This window comes from Lethenteron reissneri, chromosome 67 (genome assembly GCF_015708825.2).
Source record: "Lethenteron reissneri isolate LAM-NWPU_2019-01 chromosome 67, ASM1570882v1, whole genome shotgun sequence".
Taxonomy (NCBI): domain Eukaryota; kingdom Metazoa; phylum Chordata; class Hyperoartia; order Petromyzontiformes; family Petromyzontidae; genus Lethenteron; species Lethenteron reissneri.
Genome location: NC_083845.1, coordinates 4,167,945 through 4,189,419, shown reverse-complemented (window position 1 = coordinate 4,189,419; position 21,475 = coordinate 4,167,945). Strand labels below are relative to the sequence as shown.

General features: G+C 54.2%; 1 protein-coding gene across 6 annotated transcripts in view; it reads right to left on the bottom strand.

Moving 5' to 3' along the window:
- Positions 1 to 400: 400 nt before the first annotated feature.
- The window catches only part of LOC133360046 (probable ATP-dependent RNA helicase DDX31), a 43,032-nt gene continuing 21,957 nt past the window's right edge, over positions 401 to 21,475 (bottom strand). For all 6 annotated transcript variants that reach the window (XM_061578624.1, XM_061578627.1, XM_061578623.1 and 3 more), the window contains exons 6-21: positions 20,512 to 20,582; positions 18,384 to 18,448; positions 16,757 to 16,801; positions 15,267 to 15,308; positions 14,064 to 14,128; positions 13,170 to 13,289; positions 11,779 to 11,885; positions 9,193 to 9,497; positions 8,644 to 8,829; positions 7,005 to 7,064; positions 6,592 to 6,642; positions 5,437 to 5,576; positions 4,851 to 4,920; positions 3,414 to 3,531; positions 2,469 to 2,655; positions 401 to 2,117 (exon numbers count right to left, since the gene is read on the bottom strand). In XM_061578624.1, the coding sequence (XP_061434608.1) occupies positions 2,039 to 2,117; positions 2,469 to 2,655; positions 3,414 to 3,531; positions 4,851 to 4,920; positions 5,437 to 5,576; positions 6,592 to 6,642; positions 7,005 to 7,064; positions 8,644 to 8,829; positions 9,193 to 9,497; positions 11,779 to 11,885; positions 13,170 to 13,289; positions 14,064 to 14,128; positions 15,267 to 15,308; positions 16,757 to 16,801; positions 18,384 to 18,448; positions 20,512 to 20,582 (1,711 nt within the window). In that variant the 3' untranslated portion in view covers positions 401 to 2,038. The remainder of the gene's footprint in view (positions 2,118 to 2,468; positions 2,656 to 3,413; positions 3,532 to 4,850; positions 4,921 to 5,436; positions 5,577 to 6,591; positions 6,643 to 7,004; positions 7,065 to 8,643; positions 8,830 to 9,192; positions 9,498 to 11,778; positions 11,886 to 13,169; positions 13,290 to 14,063; positions 14,129 to 15,266; positions 15,309 to 16,756; positions 16,802 to 18,383; positions 18,449 to 20,511; positions 20,583 to 21,475) is intronic.

Sequence of the window (21,475 nt, the reverse complement as noted above, 5' to 3'; positions counted from 1 at the left end):
CACCGAGATAGGGGGGGTAAATTAGACATCGCGTGAGTTAGTAGGGAAGACGCTGTAATTGGGCGAGGCATTCGGTGTTCTTCGTGTCACTGGATGTTGAGTGTTGGCCAATGATGTCGCAACGGGTTTTATGTAGTTCAACCCTGCTGCCCCGTGCACCCCCAATCCCCCAGCCACCTGTAACCGCTCCTGTGCTGCTGTATAATGTGCTCCGATGCCCCCTTTTATTGAGGGCGACATTGGCACGCGAGATGAAATAATATTGATCGATCAGTGGACGATTTGTCTCATCTCACAGGCCCGTGCCTGGCACCGGAGCGACCACTCGGCTATAAACGCCTACGCAGCTTGTCAAACGCCATGGGAAAGGAGCAACGGCAACGACCACTTCGCTACTCTCTGGTCCTCATCCATCGTTTATGAAACGTTTTAAAAGCACAATACAAAGTCAGCCCCGCCATCGGGACATAAGCACGACCGACCGACTCAATGTGTTGTATAACTTATCGAAGAAGATTACATTAGATTGGCCCGGTCACTCGCTCTCTTACTCGCTCACGGAGTGTTCACGACGTGCGACACCGGCTGACTCGCTTGCTCATTCGCTCACTCACTCTCTCACTCGCAGGGCAATCACGACGTATGGCACGAGCTCATTCGCTCGCTCACCGACTCGCTCGCAGGGCAATCACGACGGACTTAAATTGACACGTGGGGGGGGGGGGGGGCACTGGAGACACGTAGATCGAGGCGCGGGGGGGGCACCCACGACGGAAGACGGGAAGGTCAAGGGGGTACAGTGGCGGTCATGCCCCCCATCTGAGAAGGCGCTTCTCTATCTTCTTCCACGGAGAAAACACCGTTGTATTTTTTTTTACGATAAAAATACACAAACATATATACACTTAAATTCACCGTCAATACAAAAAAACTCACACCAACGACTAATTTAAGTGGTTTCGTATACGTTTTGGTTTTTAACCAAGCGTGCGGAGGCTTGTTAGGCGTTAAGAACCTGCGCGGAGACATTCGAACGAAGGGGGGGCGGCGTCCCACCCCCTCCCGGTTTGAACTTTGTTGAACGTCTTTATCACCATAGTAGCTAACGTTGCAAAGATCCACCACCGCGCCCCCCGCTTCCCCCCCTTGTCCCCCCAATCTCGCTCCACCACATGCCAGGACACGCAGACGCAGAATCGCGTTTCCAGCACGTGACGCGGAGAGGCTTTTAAACGTAAGGAAGGGAAGGAAGCGCCCAAACCAACGCCAATTACTCCACAATTTCACTCCGAAGGCTTTTAACGCAAGTTTCCCCAATTACCCCTGACACCGAAGACAAAGATCCCCCGTGTAGACTCTAATAGGCTGTTGGTGCAAGTGCCGTTCGCGAAGTAGCAGCACCCTATGAAGGTCGGCACGGCGCACAAGGGGATAGGTGGCCGGCACCACGCACGCCCAGCCACCTTTGTCTTCCCAGCGACGATGTTTACTGCACGCCGCACCAGCTACTCGTTTGAGACTGAGTGGACCTAGGGGGAGGCCAAGGACCGGTGAAGATAATCGTCACTCTGCTGTTGGTGGTAGCCGTGAGCGGCGATCGAACGCGGGTCGCCGGGTTCGTAGTGGGGCACGCTAACCGCTGCGCCACCGCTCCCGACACCCGACCAATATCAATACCCGCCATTCGCCACTAAGTGATGGTGACGTCACCACGGCACCTGTGCCAGGCCAGGTGCACTTTGAGGCCACGTGAAGTGTCGAAGGCTCGCTGCTGGCAGGAGGTCACGAACCCAGGTGCCATGGGCTGGCTGACTGAGACGGCCGGCAGATGCACCACCCGTGTGCTCCCCCTACTGTGTCAACTCTGTTTTATCCGCCCGGCGCTCCGCTCGTTGTTGTGAGCGTCGCTCCTCTGCCCTCCGCTGTTGCTGGAAGGCGACTGCCTCCCACTGCCCAGCAGCGTCCCTTCACGAGCCTCCTCAACGACACCTGACACACGCGCGCGCACGCTGCAACATGCGCAACCCCTCTCCCCCGCTCACAGCCCGCTGGCAAACTCGGAGAGGATGAGCTCCTTGAAGGCGGTGTGCCGCTTCGGCTTTGCTTTCGTCGCCGGCCTGCGGACACCACGGGCGCACGGTTAGAGGGGTCCCGGTCAGCGCTCGCTGACTGCGCCGCAACCACCACCACCCACCACCACCACAACCAACACAAAAGCCACCACGATCACCACCACAATGACCACAACCAACCACCGCCACAACCACAACCCACACGAAATCCCCCATGACCACCACACCACGTGTGTCACCTGTGTGATGGCATGCATCCCCCGTGTATGATTACGCATGTCACCTATGTGTGTGTGCGCGTCAACTGTGTGTGTGTGTGTGTTACCTGCGTGTGCGTCACCAGTGCGTGTGCGCCACCAGTGCGTGCGCGTGATCCCGTGCGTGCGTGTGCGTCACCTGTTCGCGCGCGTCCCCGCTGCCCGCCGTCCCCCCGCCCCGCCCTGCTTCCCCGCCACCAGCTGACCGGGCGCTTCCCTGAGCCCGAAGCTCTTGGCCGCGTGGCCCAGGTGCAGCGAGCGCACGTGGAACACGTGCTTGAGCGACGCGGGGTAGGTGGCGTACGCGCGCACGTACGACTGGTACGCTGTGACACACGCGCACAGAAACAACACCGCCGGCACCGTGAAGCCTTCACCACTCTCCGGCGCGCGGCGCGCGGCGCGCTTATCCGGCGCGCGATTTCTACTCGCCCGTGCGCCGTGTCTATATGGTGTGAGATTTACAATCAGCCGATCCGCTGTGGGAATTGTAAATCCTCGCCGACCCCCCCAACCCCACCCACGCCCCCCAACAAAGACAAAGATCCCCAGTATAGTCTTAACGGGCTGTTGGGGCAAGTGCTGTTGGCAAGCAGCAGCGCCGGTGCAGGGGCGGCACGGCGTGCACGAGGGCGTTGGTGTGTGCACGCCCGCCCGCCCTTGCCTTTGTGTGTATCGATTACAGCACAGGTGCGTGTAGTGTACAGCACAGGTGTGTGTGTCTACAGCACAGGTGTGTGTAGTGTACAGCACAGGTGCGTGTAGTGTACAGCACAGGTGTGTGTGTCTACGGCACAGGTGTGTGTAGTGTACATCACAGGTGTGTGTAGTGTACATCACAGGTGTGTGTAGTGTACAACACAGGTGTGTGTAGTGTACGGCACAGGTGCGTGTGTCTACATCACAGATGTGTGCGTGTGTCTACATCACAGGTGTGTGTGTCTACAGCACAGGTGCGCATATAGGGAACAGCACAGGTGTGTAGGGTACAGCACAGGTGTGTAGAGTACTGCACAGTTGTGTAGGGTACAGCACAGTTGTGTAGGGTACAGCACAGGTGCGTGTGTACAGCTCATGTGCGCACCTTTCTTAGCGAGCTGCAGGTGCTCGGGGCTGGAGTGGGTGAAGCTCTCAAACTGCAGCTGCATCTCGGTGGCCTTCTCGTGTGCAGCCTGCCTCAGCTGCGCCGCCTCCCACTTACCCTGCACACAGACAAAGGTCCCCCGGGTAGCCTGAGCAGACTGTTGGGGCAAGGGCTGTGCAGGCCGGTACGGCACACGAAGGAGGTAGGTGGCCCGCACCACGCCCGGCCGCCTTTGTCTCCCCTACTGCCGATGTTTACACACCGCACTCATTTAAGGCTGAGCCGACTTAGGGAAGGCCCGGGTCTCGTAAAAAAAATTGTCACCGTTATTGGTCGTGAGCGGGAATCGAACTCGGGTCGCCGGGATTGAAACCGCTGCACTACCGCTCCCCAAAAACAACCGCCGCCATTCGCCACTAAGTGGCGGTGACGTCACCACGGCGCCTGTGCCAGGCTAGGTGCACTTTAAGGCCATGTGAAGTGTCGAAGGGCCCGCTGGCAGGAGGTCACGGGACAGATCCAGGTGCCATGGGTTACTAAGATGACCAGTAGATGCACCAGATAGATGGCTGGCAGTTGCAACATCAGTGCTCACACTTCCAACTTTCTGCGTTTTAGCCGCCCGGTGCTCCGCTCATTGTTGTGAGCATCACGCCTCTGCCCGCACACGGACACACACAAAGACAAAACTCCGCCGTATAGACTAAACAGACTGTTGGGGCAAGTGCTGTTCGCGAGCACCTATGAAGGCCGCCATGAAACACGAGGTGGTGAAGGATGACCAAGACCACGCCCCACCGCCTATGTCTCCCTAGTGGCGATTTTTACTGCACACCGCACCAGGTACTCATTTTGAGGCTGATTCGACCTAGGGGAGGGCCCAGGACCAGTTTGTATATTCGTAGCGCAGAGCGCTGTCACGCTACGCGGACACACAAACATGGACACACAACAACAACTGCCATTCGCCACTAAGTGGCGGTGACATCACCACGGCGCTTGTGCCAGGCTATGTGCACGTTAAGGCCACGTGAAGTGTCAAACGCCCGCCGGCAGGAGGTCACGGGGGCAGACCCAGCAGGTGCCACGGGTCGACTGACTGAGATGACTGCCGATCCACCACCTGTGCCCCCCTACTGTGCCAGGCTAGGTGCACCAGGAGGTCACGACACAGACCCAGCAGCTGCCACGGGTCGACTGACTGAGATGACCGGCCGATGTACCACCTGTGCCCCCCTACTGTGCTAACGCACACACGCACAGACAGACTTGCGCACGCACACAGACACACACGCACAGACACACACAGACACACACACACAGACACACACGCACAGACACACACACACAGACCAACTCGCGCACGCGCACAGACACACACACAGACACACAAGCACAGACACATGCGCACAGACGCGCGCACACAGAGCCACGTACCCGCTTGGCCCGGCCGCCAGAGTTCCCCAGCAGAGTCCTCAACACCGTCTCCATCTTGAGCTCCCGCAGGCTGCCCTCACACACAGGCACGGCACACACACACGCATACACAACAATTACACGCCGGTAAACACACACCATGGACACGCATGGCACGCACCACGTATATGCACGGGTACACACAACACCACAAACACACACACACCACATACAGATAAACACAAACACACCACAAAAACACACGTGTACAAAATCAAACACACACACAAACAACATCAATAACCGCCAGTTTCCACTGAGTGGCGGTGACGTCAGCACGGCGCTTGCGCCAGGCTGGTGAGTGCCGGTCAGTGTGAGTGCCGGTGAGTGCCGGTGAGTGTTGGTGTCTGTGAGTGCCGGTGAGTGTGAATGTTGGTGAGTGCCGGTGAGTGTGAGTGTCTGCGAGTGTCTGCGAGTGTGAGTGCCGGTGACTGTGAGTGTCCGTGACTCTGAATGTAGTTGAGTGCCGGTGAGTGTTAGTGACTGTGAGTATCGGTGATTGTCGGTGAGTGTCGGTGAGTGCCGGCGAGTGCCGTAGGACGCGTGCCTGATGCCGCGCTCCGCCAGCACGGTGAGGAACTCGAGCTCGGACGGCGCCAGGAAGAGGACGCTGCTGCCGCGGTGGCCGATGCGCGCCGTGCGGCCCACGCGGTGAACGTACTCCTCCACGCTCGCCGGGGCCATGTACTGCAAGCACGCACGCACACCGCAGCAAAAGGTGACCCGGGTAGCCTTCGCAACGCTGTCAGGGCAAGTGGCGGCAGCTAGCGGCGGCAGCCTGCGAAGGCCGGCTCGTAGGAAGGGGCGCAACGACTAATCCACAATTGCACAAACACACGGGGCAGGCATGCACGCACGCACGCACAAAGAAAGACAAAGATCCCCCGTGTAGCCTTAACAGACTGTTGGGGCAAGTGCTGTTAGCGAGCAGCATCTATGAATGCCCGCACGGCACACGAGGGGGTGGGTGGGTGGCCAGCACCACGCCCGACCGCCTTTGTCTCCCCAGTGGTGATGGTTACACACCGCACCAGGTACTCATTTGAGGCTGAGTCGACCTTGGAAAAGCCCAGGAACGGTTCAGATAATCAGCCAATGCCGGCGATGATGATCGCACGCACCACAGGCAAAGGTGCCCCGTGTAGCCTTTGCAACACTGCTGGGGCAAGTGCTGTGAGCAAGTAGCAGCACCTGAAGAGCCCGGCACGGAAAGTAAGAGCGTGGTGTGGTCTGAGCCACGGCTGGCCACTTTGTCTCTCCAAGTGGCGATGTGTACCACACACCAGAAGCGGTTAGGATATAAGCATCATCTGGGTGGCCCCTGCGTCACTGCTCCTGCAAAGACGCACTCACTCACCGACCCACTCACTCACCCACTCGCCAACTCCACTCACTCAAGCAATCATTCACCTCCTCGCTCACCCACTCACTTACCTGCCCACTCACCAACCCTACTCACTCTCATCCACTCACCGACCGACTCACTCACTCATCCACCAACCCACCAACCCACCCACTCACCCACTCACTGTCCAACTCCCTCACATGCCCACTCACTCACCTGCCCACTCAATCACCCACTCACTCACCAATTCTACTCACTCACCCACTCCCTCACCCGCGCGCTCACCCACCCACCCACCTGCTCACCCACTCGCCCACCCACTCGCCCACCCACCCGCCCACCCACTCGCCCACCCACCTGTATGATCCACGATACCCGCGGGAGGTCCAATCCTCGCGCCGCAACGTCCTGGAGTAACAAACACACACAACGCCGGCGCCCACGATTAGTGAGCCACTGTTATTAGTGATCCGCTATTAGTCAGCCACCACTGTTAGTGAGCCACTGTTATTCGTGAGCCACTGTTATCAGTGAGCCACCATTATTGGTGAGCTGCTGTGATTAGTGAGCCACTGCTATTGGTGAGCCGCTGTGATTAGCGGGCCGCCATAGTTGGTCAGCCACGGAGATTAGTGAGCTGCTGTGATTATCAAGCCACTGTCATTGTTGAGCCAGTGCGGTTAGTGAACCAGCGCCACTGCCTTGCCAGCGCCACTGCCTTGCCAGCGCCACTGGCGAGCAGACCCAGTAGGAGGGTGCCACGTGCTTACCGTGCACACGAGCACCCCGGAGCGAGCCTTGCAGAACGAGTCGAACACCTCCATCCGCTCCTGCAGGAATAGTCAGAATCAGAATCTCCGTTTAGACCAGAAGGGAGGAATCCGAAGAGCTATGAAGCTCTTCGTGTCAGATGTCAAGGACGGAGAAGAACAACGCGCTGGCGGGCCCGGGTGTCGCTCGCTCGCACCGATGGAAATAAAGCATCGCCTTTACTATTCCGGCAAGAATCGTGACCAAAGACAACCCAATATATCGAACCGTTAATCGTCAACTGACGCTTTGACATTAGCGTTGCCTTTGTGGCGTTTCGCCTTTTGCCGTTGTTCTCCGGCCTAACAGCGGTGCGGAGATGAGGGGCATCAAGGGGACTGCAACTCGGGTGCAGGCCAATCAGTGTCAAGGACAGTGCATACATTGATTTATTACAAGCATGATCTAAAACTAAAAACTTAACTGAATATTTTTTCTATTTTAAAACTAAACCATTTTTTATACTAGTAGGAACCGCTAGGTTACACCAGCCCACAGGGGATTATTGTGAACGTCCATCGTGCAGGGAGGGGCTGGGTGGGGGGGGAGGGGCTGGGTGGGGAGGGGAGGGTGGGGAGGGACTGGGTGGGGAGGGTGGGGAGGGGCTGGGTGGGGCTGGGTGGGGGGTGGGAGGGGTGGGGCTGGGTGGGGAGGGGCTGGTCACCCCGTGGTGCCCTTATAAAACTCAACGTTTAACCTACTCACGCCGGCGTGTGCCCGCCCTCACAGTCGAGCATATTTGCGGAATACACCACGCAGCCGTTGACCCTGGCCATTGACCGAGCAACCCAACGTTCCTACCAGCTCCCTCCGCAGGAATGTGTTTGTACCAGGTAAGGCCCACTGATCCATGTAGCTCTCTTTCAGAGGCGACCACCTGGCGATCACAAATGATAGCTCAACGAAGCGGCTTATCACGTAGGAAATTCATAGCGGTAGCGAAATCCTCTGAACGCATGACGCCGATTCCAAATGTGGAGCGAAAAACCAGAGGACCCGGAGCGCGAGAGAGACACGCAAACTACAAATATACAGCAGGCGTCGGGGTCGGGATCGAACCCACGACCTCCTGCATAACAGGTGAGGGATTTAACATCTCCTAGCCACCGTGGCGAATGCAGACTTGTTGGCTTATCCAATAAAACCGCGATTCGTATATTCTATCGGTATAACGAATTTTTTACCATCACTATACACAGAAAGCAAAAACTCAAGTAAAAATACGTAAACGAGAATACAACTTACGGTTCTTCACTACGTTTCGTCGCACATGATGTCACTTTCACCACACGCTCTCTTACTCGCAATCCGAACGGCGCCGTGAGCACAACGCGAAACGGAAAGCGATTCACTCTGCGCCGTTGTAACCTGCCACACCGAAGGTGTTCCCCTCATGGGGGTCCTACTCGCGGTTTGAACGTCTTCAAACGCCTGTGCGATCATTGCCGGACAGCGTGAAGCCCGCCGGCCTATCGATATCGATTATTCATTCATTTGTTTGGCTCGTCGAGCGCCCCCCGATGCTTCGTGTCAGTCGGCAAGATCCTGTTGGTGCCGCCCCCCCTACGCACCGCCACTCCCCTCCTCCCCTCCACCCACCTGCTGATCCACGCTGCCGTGGAGACGCCACAGGGCGACCCTCGGGGGCTCCTTCCCCCCCCCCTCCTCGTTCTCCTCGTCAGCATCATCACCTCCTCCTCCGAGACGGTGGCTGAGCACCGTGAAGTGGAACTCGGCGGCCTCGCGGCTCGACACGAACACCACGAGCTTGGCCTCGTCCCGGCACTGCACACGGCCAGCGGGCGTTAGCTCACCGCGGCAACGGCGGTGATGGTGGCGGCAGTGGTGGTGAGTGATGATGACAACGACGACGATGATGACGATGATGACGATAATTATGACAAAGATGACGATGATGGTGATGATGACCATGAAGACGATGATGGCAATGATGATGACAATGATGTTGACGACGATGACGACGACGCTGACAACCATGACAACGATAATGACGATGAGGACGACGATTAAAATGACGACGACAATGATGACGATGAACGAAGCCCGATCCCCGAAGGAGAATGATTCACCGCACGGCTACCGCAGAACTCGGGCCACGAGTGGGCACGCCGACGGCTCACCGCTCACCTTGGTGAGGATGAACGAGGTGAGCGTGACGAGGCGCAGTTTGCTGGGCACCGCGATAAAGTGCTGAGTGAGCCCGGGTGGCAGCGAGATCTTCGTTGGTCCCTCCTCCCTCCCTGCCACCTCTTTCTTTCCCTCCTCCTGCTCCTCCTCTTCCTCCTCTTCCTCCCCGTCCTCGTCCGCCTCCACGGCCGCCCCCGTCCGATGGGCCCCACCGTTCGTCGTCGCGGCAACGACCTCGCCCGCGTGCGTTTCCACGGTTACGCTCACGGGGTCGTCCAGGAGGATGCCGGCCAGCCACGTGACCCCTAACGCACACATGCACGCACACGCACAAAGATAAACATCCCCCGTATAGCCTTAACAGACTGTAGGAGCAAGTGCTGTTAGCGAGCACCTATGAAGACTAACACAGCACACGAGGGGGTGGGTGACCAGCACCACACCTGGCCGCCTTTGTCTCCCTAGTGGCGATGTTTACACACTGCACCAGGTGCTCATTGGAGACTGAGTCGACCTAGGGGAGGCCCAGGACCAGTGGTGGCCGTGAGCGGGAATTGAACTCGGGTCGCCGGGTTCGTAGCGCAATGCGCTAACCGCTGCACTGCCGCTCCCCACACGCACGCACCCATATAAAATACAACAATAACAACAATAACCGCCATTCGCCAACTAAGTGGCGGTAACGTCACCACGACGCTTGTGCCAGGCTATGTGCACCTTGAGGCCACGTGAAGTGTCCCATACACGCACGCACAAGCATGGGCTCTCGCAGCCGAGCGCCGGGCTGTACCGCAGACGGCCAAGGCCGTGGCAATAAACACCACGCCGATGGAGCTCGCTAACACGGCCAACCATCGCCACCACCACCGCTACTACCACAACCGCCACCACCACCGCCGCCGCAACCACCAGCAGAAGGTGAGTGCTGGTGATTTTAACACATAGGAGTAGGCTTTCACGACCAATGTTATCTCTATCTCTATACATATATAAAAGGAAAATTTGTGAATGTGTGTCTGTTCAAAATGTTTAGCATACTTCCCAACATGCAACAAACTTGAAATTTGGCATGCTCTATATAAGAACGGGAGACACAGCAGAGCCTCACCATTCTGGCGAATTGCCCGATGATGCTGGATGCAATTACCAGCAAAACGTCGTACTCAAATTGTAAATGTTGTAGTTTCGCGCTTCAACACACCGGTGGGCTAAAGCAGTGAACTAATTTGTCTTTTGTCAACGTGACACTTTTTTACTGATTGGCCGTGTCGGGTGGTGGAGGGTTACGACATATTTATAAATAACGCGATCTAAACCCAAAAACGTTGATTATGAACAATTAGTTACTCCTCCAGCACACCGGTTGTGTGTGGGAGGACTGACTTGGTCTGTAATAAGGTAGGGCACTGATAAGGGGTTGACAGGTATGAAACCCACAACAACATTGACAATTGGGAGTTTCGTGACGTTTCGCCGGTGATTACATCGGGCGATTAGCCAAAATTGTGAAGACGTCTCCCCGCTGGTTTCAAGCCTTATATAGAGGAAGTGAAGGTGATGTTATCACTGTGAGTTTCTCAGCAGAGGTGGGGGCGTAGTGTGGATCATGCTAATCTGAGAATATGCAGTTCCTGTTTTCGGTTGGTTTCCTCACGGTTAATCAACGTACAGTGGGATGCGTTTATGTTTAGTTTGTTGTCCCTACCCCCAGTGCCGGATTAAGCTAGTGCGGGGCCTGTAGCACATGTTGTTATAAAGGGGCCCTAAATAAATAAAAAACATATAAATATAAAAAACATTTTTTTTACTTGCACAGTAAAGTAATTGCATTTTTTATTTGCTATACAGCAAGATGATACGACAAATCGCTAACCTTAAACACCCAGTCGTTCGTAAAAGTTGAAGGCGGTATAGTACTATAGTAATAGAGCAAGTGCAGAATCACTGAACTGTAATTGATAGCTTGAAAGCGTTTAGCACGGGGCCCTTGAAAATGCAGGGCCCTTGAAAGTGCAGGGCCCGTAGCCATATGTAGCTACTTGTGCTACGAGGATAATCCAGCACTGCCTCCCACACCCGCACCCCCGCCCCTTCGACGAGCGCGGTTGGCCACGCACGGTGCGAAAGAAGTTCAACATGCATTGCACGCAGGAAGACCATCGATTATCCGGCTTCCAACGAACCTCCACCAGAGCCGACGGCGTGGGATTTAGATAAAAACTAGCTGCCGTGTTACACCCCGCCCATCATCATCCCACTCAGAGCCTTCCAGATTGGAGTGGTAAGTACGGTACAGAAAATACGGTACATTTTTACGGGAGGATGTTTATTTTTGGTCTATTTGTATGTTTATTTATGCCAATTTCATAGAGTGAACAAATAAACAACACGATAAAAACCATGCAAACAACACCTAAAAGCATGTTTTACAAGAATGTTGAAAAAGTTAGCTATTTTAAATAACAATGATTACTGATTATCCGGCATTTTTAAAAATCCGGCGCCGCCGATCCCCCATATCCGCCGGATAATCGATGATCTAATGTACATTGAGTAAGTACTGGTGATGAGTGCTGGCGAGTGTACCCTGGTTCAGCGTGGCTGACAGCAGCACGTTCTGGTGAGCGGGACTCTGCTCCTCGAGACGGTTGAGAATGATGGTCAGATCCTTCTCAAAGCCCAGGTCCAGTAGCCTGGACAAACACACGCAGACACACACACAGCATGTGCAGGGCAGCCATGTTGGTAAGGGGATGACACAGGGCCTCCATAGAAATGGGCCATGTTGGTAAGGGAATACCACGGTGGGGGGAAGTGATGATATGGGGCCTCCATAGACATGGGCAGCCATGTTGGTAAGGCAAGGCCATAGCCATGGAGTCAACATTGGGGGGGACCAAATCTTCCAGGAGGTCTGGGCCCCCCTCCCCCCAGAGAAAAAAAATCATAATTTGAAAACGAATTTCCTGCCATTGCCTGCCTAAAATATACAAAAATTCACTAACACATGGGATGGACTTTTAGTGTATTGTATTACATTGCTCTGTTTTCTCTTTTTTACCTTTTCTTGTTTCATTGAATGTAATGGCAGATATTAAGGATTAATAAGGTACAACCATAACCACAATCATATAAACATAAATCAATTTTATAGCAATATATTGGGGGATGTGTCCCCCTCAACATCTATTATAATTACAGCCTTGTGGTAAGGGGAAGACACGGAGCCTCCATAGACATGGACAGCCATGTTGGTAGGGGGAAGATACGGGCGGTATGTTGACCACACCCCACCCACCGCGTTAGCCGCTCCGGCCTTAATAGGCGCTACGCACAGCTAACAGTGCCTGCCCCGGGGCAGCCGCCTGTCCAAGGCTACCCGGGGGAGACCTTTGCCTACCTGTCGGAGCGTCTAACGCGGCGATCTTCAGAAAAAACCATCGACCGCCAATCCACGACGTGACGCCGCCCCTGGCTGCACCGCCACGAGGTTAACGGTCAGCGCAACCGCCAGAGCAGCGACCCAGAGGTCGCCGGTTTGACTCCATCTCCCGGCGGTGCGGGGGGGGGGGCACATCAACACCCTCCCCCATTCCCGACTTCCCCCCCCCCCCAGCTGCCACTGTCCACCCAGCAGCAGTGCAGTCGATCGGGAGGTCACGTGTGGTGGGGTAAAGTGTGGGTACTCCTCCAACCTCGTTCCAGTTGCATAGGCCAAGACACCCTGTCACTGGGTGGGGGGGGGGGCGTTCTCTCTAGGGCTCCCTCTAGGGGAAGGATCCCCTTCCTGCCAGCGGTGAGGAGAGGGCAGCCATTGTAGGGAGCTGATCATTTAACCAGCGCCACCCACAGACCGCCACAGCGGACGGGGGGCCCCTCCCTGGGCAGTCCCTGGCCCCTCCCTTGACCCTCCCTGGCCCCTCCCTCGACCCTCCCTCGCCCCCTCACTGGCCCCTCCCACTCCTCGCCCCTCTCACCTGTCGGCCTCATCGAGCACCAGGTGGGCGACCCGGGCGAAGGAGAGCGTCTCCGTGTGGTGGATGTGGTCGACGAGGCGCCCCGGCGTTGCCACCAGCACGTTGATCCCCTTGCGCAGCCTGAACACACCGCGTCGGGTTGAGTTCAGGGGTTGTGGGGGGCGAGCAGGGGGTGGTGGGGGGGCAGTGCAGGGGTAGGGGGGGGCTCCATCATCGCCATTTTATATTCATTCCATGAAGACCAAAGTCAAGCCGAACGCTTTCACGTGAAGGTTGCGAGCGATCGTGCATCAGCTGTGTCCGCCCATCCGTCTGCACAGATGCCAACGTCGTGGTCTGCTCCTGCTGCCGGCCACGATGAGAGGGCTTCAGCAGACAGAGAGAGTTGGTGGGGTTTTGCTGTTCCTCCTCCTCCATTGAATGAGCGCAGACTACAGTGGCTTACTCTATGTACACCTCTATGGGTCGATGCGTCTCTACGGGTCTACGTATCTCTACACATCTCTACGAATTCCCTACGGGTCGACTTTATACGGCTCAGCATAAGAACGTAACGAGATCGTCAACTTGCGCGCCAATCTGCGTTGGGGCTTCAGCAGAGCATGCTGGGGCGTCCTCCCCAAAGTGCCCCTAAAACAGCGGCAACTCCACCGGAAGCCTGGCACCGCCGATCAGAATTTGTATTTGGACTGCGGGAGGAATCTGATGAGCTAAGAAGCTCTTTAATTTTTTACTGAGATGATGTCCAGGAGATGGCATTCGGGGTGGCATCGCGCGAGAGGCTGTGGAGCGCGGCCAGGAGGAGGCTGGCACGGCCGTGGGTGGCACGGCCACCCGGTCCAAACCCCAGGTGGGAGGGGGGGTGGTGGAGAGGTGGGGTGGGGGGTCACTGACCTGGCCTTCTCCGACTTGCGCTTCTCTCCGCCCATCAGCACGCCCGGCACCACCCACGAGAACGGCTGGTGGCACACGGGAAAGTAGTTACACGTGCCAGATGACCACAGGCACACCACAGACACACCACAGACACACCACAGACACCCCACACACACAGCACAGACACACCACACACACACCACAGACACACCACAGACACACCGCAGACACCCCGCAGACACAGCACAGACACAGCACAAATACGCAACACACTCACCACAGACACACCACACACACACACACACCACAGACTCACCACAGACTCACCACAGGCACACCACAGACTCACCACACCACAGGCACACCACAGACTCACCAGACACACCACACACACACCACAGACACCCCACACACACACCACATGCACACCAGACACAGCAAACCACAGACACACCACAGACACACCACACCACAGGCACAGCACAGGCACACCACAGACACAGCACACACACACCACAGGCACACCACAGACACAACACAGACACACCACACCACAGGCACACCACAGACACAGTACAGGCACACCACACCACAGGCACACCACAGACACAGCACAGACACACCACACACACACCACAGGCACACCACAGACACAGCACAGACACACCAGACACACCACAAACACACCACACACACACCACACACATACCACACACACACCACACACACACCACAGACTCACCACAGGCACAGCACAGACACACCACACACACCACAGACACCCCACAGACACACCACACACACAGCACAGGCACACCAGACACACCACAAACACACCACACACATACCACACACACACACCACACACACACCACAGACTCTTCACAGGCACAGCACAGACACGCCACAGACACACCACACCACAGGCACACCACAGACACACCATAGGCACACCACAGGCACACCACACCACAGGCACACCACAGGCACACCACAGACACAGCACAGGCACACCACAGGCACACCACATGCACACCACACACACACCACACACATACCACACACAAACCACACACACACCACAGACACAACACAGACACACCACACACACACCACATGCACACCACACCACAGGCACACCACAGACACAGCACAGGCAGCAGGGACGGTGGCAACGCCTGCCAGTGGCCGCGGGGACGAGTCGATCCCGGAGATCCTCACCTTGAGCAGCTGCTGGACAGCATTGAAGCTCTGCATGGCAAGCTGAGAAGCACACAGACGACATCCAGGCTGACAACTCATTTCTTTACAACAGCCTTTCGTGTTTTAGTTCGCTGTCCTTCGCCCGCAGCTCCGATTAGCACGGTTGGCTACGTACGGTGCGAAAGAAGTTCAACATACATACACACTGCTATACACTACACGCTATACACTATACACTACGCTACTATACACGACACTACTGTACAGTACACTATACACTACACCCTAATATACACTGCTATATACTATACTACGGCACACTTCACTATACACTACAATATTACGCACTACATTACGATAGTATATTGAAAACTAATTTCTTTTAAACTGCTTTTGTGTTTTGTTTGTTGTCCTTCCCCCGCACCTCCGATAATCGCGGTTGGCTACGTAAAAGAAGTCCAACCCACACATACAGTACACGTGATCTTCTCGTCTTGCTGCGAGATTTGGTGTTGACGTTTACACCTTGACAAGTCAGGGACCTGGTTACACCCTGACCTGGAGGCAGGCGTTGAACCGGTGTGCTGAAGGAATCAACAGCATTTTTTAATTTGAGGACAACATTTCGCTGGTAATTAAATTCAGCTTCAATGACCAGCGAAAACGTCGTACTCAAATTTTAAATGATGTTGATTCGCTCTTCAACACACCGGTGGGCTAAAGAAGTGAATTATTTTGCCCTTTGTAAACGTGACACTTTTTTTTACAGTTTGGCCGTGTCGGGTGGTGGAGGGTTACGACACATTATAAATAACGCGATCTGACCCAAACACCTTTATTATGAATAATATTGGTCGCGAAAGCCTACGTGTTAAACAGGGGTTGAACCGGCTCACAACACCCCCCCCCCCCCCCCCCGCACACCACCCCACGCCCGGACAGTGCTCGCCGATTCGTTGTACGATTTATTAACGGCAGTTGAGTGACCCACCAGGCCTGGGCCACCGAGGTGGAGAGATGTTAACTACCTCGCCTGGTATACAGGTCGTGGGTTCGATGCCGACCCCCCCCAACGCATGCGTATTTGTAGTTTACATGTCTCTCTCGCCGTGTTCGCGTGGATATTTCTCCGGGTCCTCTTTTTTTTCCCTCCATATAAATTCCAACACGATAAGCCACTTTGTTTAGCTATCATTTGTGGCCAGGTCGCTTCTGAGCCGAATAGCTCAGTGGGCATTACCTGGCAAAATAAATATTAAAAGTTTAGAGAGTCTATCGTAGAAGGTAGATCTGCTAAGCAGCAAACTAATTGACCTCCTCCTCATAAAACACGGCAATCTTCCAAACGACTCCTCCGCCGACTGGAATCGTCGGAGCGGTCCGCTGGGAGGGCTTACTCCCCGGATCCACGGATTAGCCGCTCACGAACCAGAGTTGCGGAGCTCGGGATTCGACGGCAGGGCCCACCCACTCCGGTGAGAGCGTTTGGGGGATTTGTCCGTACGCACCTCTCTGGTGGGGACGATGATCAGCGCGTAGGGACCGTCCGCTCTCTGCCAGGAACCAGGAAGGGGAAAACAAAGACACCGGTTTAAACGCAAGCATCGATTATTACAGCCGGCGTTTAGTTGGTGATGACAGGGGCACCACGGTGGCTGGATGTTAACTCTCTCGCTTGGTATGCAGGAGGTCGTGGGTTTAATCCGGACCTTGACATCTGCTGTATATTTGGAGTTTGCGTGTCTCTCTCTCTCTCATCCGACGTGGCCTCGTAGATTTTTTTGAGCCAACATCACGCTATTTGGTTGCCGAAATTTCCACGTGACGATGACGAACCACTTCATTGAGCTGTCATTTGTGGCCAGGTGGCATCTGAAAAAGAGCGATATAGCTCAATGGTAAAATAAAAATAGTTTAAGGTTAGTTTCGTTAACAAAAAATGTATATCCTCAATAATGGATGTTTTTTGGGGTTAGATCGCGTAAATATAAATGTGTCGTTAAAACCACCAGCCAACACGGCCAATTCTTTTCGCCTGATGAAGCTAGTTGTAATTACTGGCGAAACGTCGTACTCAGATTGTAAATGTTGTGGCTTGGCTCTCCAACACACCGATGTGCTGTACTAGTGAGGAATTGGCCACATTCTGTTTACGTGACAACCCTTACTAGTTGGCCGTGTTGGGCGGTGGCAGGTTTAACGACACATTTATATTTACGTGATCTAACCCAAAAAACCTCGATTATGTATAATACTGGTCGCGAAAGTCTACGTGTTAAACTTTACATATGTTGCTTGGGCTATTTATACGAGGACCATTGATGAAATTGTAAGTATTAATTTTATTAAATTTCTTCTATTTAATAGCAAAAACGTTTGTCTATTAATTGTGATTCTTGAATAGGATGTTGTTTGTCGAACTCGGATCGCAGCCGGGTTCTTAGCGCAGTACACTAACCACTGCACCACCGCTCCCCAACACAAGACAAAGACACCCCCGTGTAGCCTTAACAGACTGTCGGGGCAAGTGCTGTTAGCGAGCAGCACCTATGAAGGCCGGCACGGCACACAAGGGGGTAGGGGTGGCCAGCACCATGCCTGCCCGGCGCCTTTGTCTCCCCAGTAGCGATTATTTTACACACTGCACCAGGTACTCATTTTAGGCCGAGTCTATCTAGGGGAGGCCCATGACCGGCTCAGATAATCGTAACTGGTGTTGGTTGCTGTGAGGGGGATTCAAACTCGCTCAGGTCGCTGGGTTCGAAGCGCAGCGCGCTGACCGCTACACTACCGATACCCACACAACAAAGATCTCCCGTGTAGCTTTGAACAGACTGTCGGGGGATAAGAGCTGTTGGCGAGTACCTACAACAACAAAGATCCTCTGTATCGCCTGAACAGACTGTTGGGACAAGTGCTGTTAAGCGAGTGCCTATGAAGGCCGGCATGGCACACGAGGGGGTGGGTGACCAGCACCATGCCCGGCCGCCTCCGTCTCCCCAGCGGCGATGATTTTACACACCGCACCAGGTACTCGTTTGAGACCGAAGGGGAGACACATGATCGACTCTGACAACCGTCACTGTTATCGATTGCCGTGAGCGTGAATCGAACTCGGGTCGGCAGTGTTCGTACCGTGATCTTGGGCTGCGCGGCCTGCAGGGCTTGCACCAGGGGAACCGCGTAGGCCAGCGTCTTTCCTGCGCACGCGGGCGGCAGGGTCAGAGTCGGTGGGGGGGGTCGGGGGGGGGTCATGGGGGGGTCAAGATGGTGCGACCGCAGGGGGGCTACGCGGTGGCGCTGCCGCACGGCTCGCTGTCCACGTGCGCGACACTTCGTGGCTGCGGTGTTGATTCTTCGTGGGCAGCGTGTGGCCCCCGTCGCAAAGAAAGACGATCAACTGTTTTTTATTGCAGATGTCCAGTAAAAGGGCAGGTCAGAAAATTTGCCACATTATTTAATTATTTTGAGTCCAAAAGGTAAGTCGTGAAAAATGCATTCGAATAAGTATATAAGTACAAACGAAAACTAAACTATTTTTTTTATTTTACTTGGTTAGTGCCGGCTGAGCTATACAGCACTTTTAAGAAGCGACCTGGACATCACCAATGATAGCTCAACGAAAGTGGCTTATCATCATGACGTGGGAATTTATAGCAGGGGACAAATACTCTAACCGCACGTGGATTCTAAATGTGGAGGGAAAAACCGGAGGACCCGGACAAAAATCCATTCGACCACGGGGAAAGAGAGAGAGAGAGGACACGCAAACTCCAAATATATAGCAGCAGGCGTCAGGGTCAGGATAGAACCCACGACCTCCTGCACACCAAGCGAGGTAGTTAACATCTCCTAGCCCTAAAGTCCCACCGCCACGGGGCAGGGGGACAGGATTTGGTTCTGCGGATGGGGCCAGTGTCTATGGTTCTGGTTTAGAGCGCCGGTGATCCCAGCTGTTCACAGGCAAGCGATGGTAGCAGACATTTGCTCAACTCCACAACCCACGAATTGGCGACCCACGAATTGGCAGAATGTTACAAAGTAGCGCTCATCACACACAAAGTGCTCGCCGCAAATGAGATACAAATGAACCACAAATGAACCACAACACCTCTCTGAACTCGTCAAGGAGCATAAACCATCATCACGCAAACTCCGATCGTCCTCGCAGCAGCAGCAGCAGCAGCAGCGGCTTTTGGCTCAACCATCGAACAAAGGCGGCGGTCACCGCTGTATCGCGCGGCGCTTTCAGATGCGCTTCTTCGGCCGTCTGGAACGTTCTTCCTTCCGATATTAGGAAGCCACTGGGAGCTACACACTTTTAAATCATCATCATCATCTAGATTGACAAACTCATTTCTCAAGAACTGCTTTTTGTGTTTGGTTTGTTGTCCTTCCCCCACACCTCTGATTAGCAGTTGGCTACGTACGGTGGTGCGATAGAAGTTCAACGTACAGGACAGGAAGTGGAATTGGACTGGGAACAACGTTCATGTCGACTTTTTGTGCATTGCCCAATTGCTTCCTCCCAAACGCGAAATCAAAAAACACGACTACAGTAAAACCTTGGATTGCGAGTAACTTGGTCTGTGAGTGTTTTGCAAGACAAGCAAATTTTTTAAATAAATATTAATTTGATAAACGAGCGAGGTCTTGCAATACGAGTAGTACGTGTATACATTTTGTCTGCCGAGCGTCACGTGATCACAACTGACATACGAGTGCTTTTATATACGAGTGCTTTGGATTACAAACACGTTTCCGGAACGAATTATGCTCGCAATCCAAGGTTTTACTGGACTGTCGTGTCCTCCTGTAACGTCATTGAGTTCCTGAATAACGCCGCGTTGTGGAGAAATCGCGTCATAACAAATGGTACAGGGTAAAGCACAGTCCGCGACAACACGTGAGATGCGTTACGCAGGCTGAACAAAGACTGAAACGCGTGAGTAGCAGCATCTAGAAGCATCCAGCAGCATCCCAATGCCTGGTGCGCGTGCGACGTAGTTCCGTTCGCTCGATCGCATCCTGCGGCTATAAAAAAAAAAGTTCCCCGACACATTCATCGTGTTATATATCCAATTCGCGTTGATATGAAAACTACTCGCTATAGAAGAACGGACTGCGTTGGCCAAACCTCTCCGATGCAGGAGCGCAAGGGGCGAGGGGGGGCTGGGGGGGGGGGCTGTACGGCGAGTGGGGGGGGTCCCGAGCGCGTGGAACGAATGGACTGGAGTGGTGAGTGGTGAGCGGTGAGGGAGACCTGATCCTGTCTGTGACTTCACGAGAGCGTCCCGTCCCTGCAGCAGCACTGGGATGGCCTTCGTCTGCACCCTGCACGCACACAAAGACAAAGGTCCCACCCACGTGTAGCCTTGCTGGGGGCAAGTGCTGTTCGCGAGTAGCAGCGCACCGGCCGCCTTCCCGCCGTGGTGGCGAGGAGATGTTAACTCCCTCGCCTGATATACAGGTGGTCGTGGGTTCGATCCCAACCCTGACGCCTGCCGTATATTTAAAGTTTGCGTGTTTGGTTTGTGGTCGTGTGGATTTTTCTCGGGTGTCCTCCGGTTTTCCCTCCACATTTAGAATCGACGTCACGCTTTCAGAGTTTGTCTGCCGCTATAAATTCCCACGTGATGATGATAAGACACCATTGGAACCTCCTTTGCCAGTAGCAAAATATGATAATTGTTTTTTTACCCTTTTATCTGACAACAAAACTGATACCTTTTTGTTGCCAGATAAAAGGGTAAAAAAAACAATTATCATATTTTGCTACTGGCAAAGCAGGTTCCAATGGTGTAAATGCTTACCCCGAGCTCTCATACTCTGATGGTGCATTGGCTTTGAGTTGTGCGCCTTTTGGCATCATCTGGTCCAACACCATGTGAGACTGGGCTCTAAGAAAAGCTGTCTCGGGTGTGGACCAATCAATTTCAAGGACAGTGCATACATTTCGATTTAAAGCTTTCGTGACTGCAGGGATTCATCTTCTTGGTTCTTTCGGTAAAGTCACGTAGAAGGGAAATAATAAAATAAAGACCGCTGTCTTTCCGACAGACCTGTTCTTCACCTGAGGATGGCTGCGTGCGTTGTGGCCGAAAAGTCGTGAGAATTATTTTATTATATAATATTTTTTATTAATTTATTATTTCCCTTCTACGTGACTTTACCGAAAGAACCAAGAAGATGAGTGCATACATTATCAGAGTTATGTTTTTGTTTGC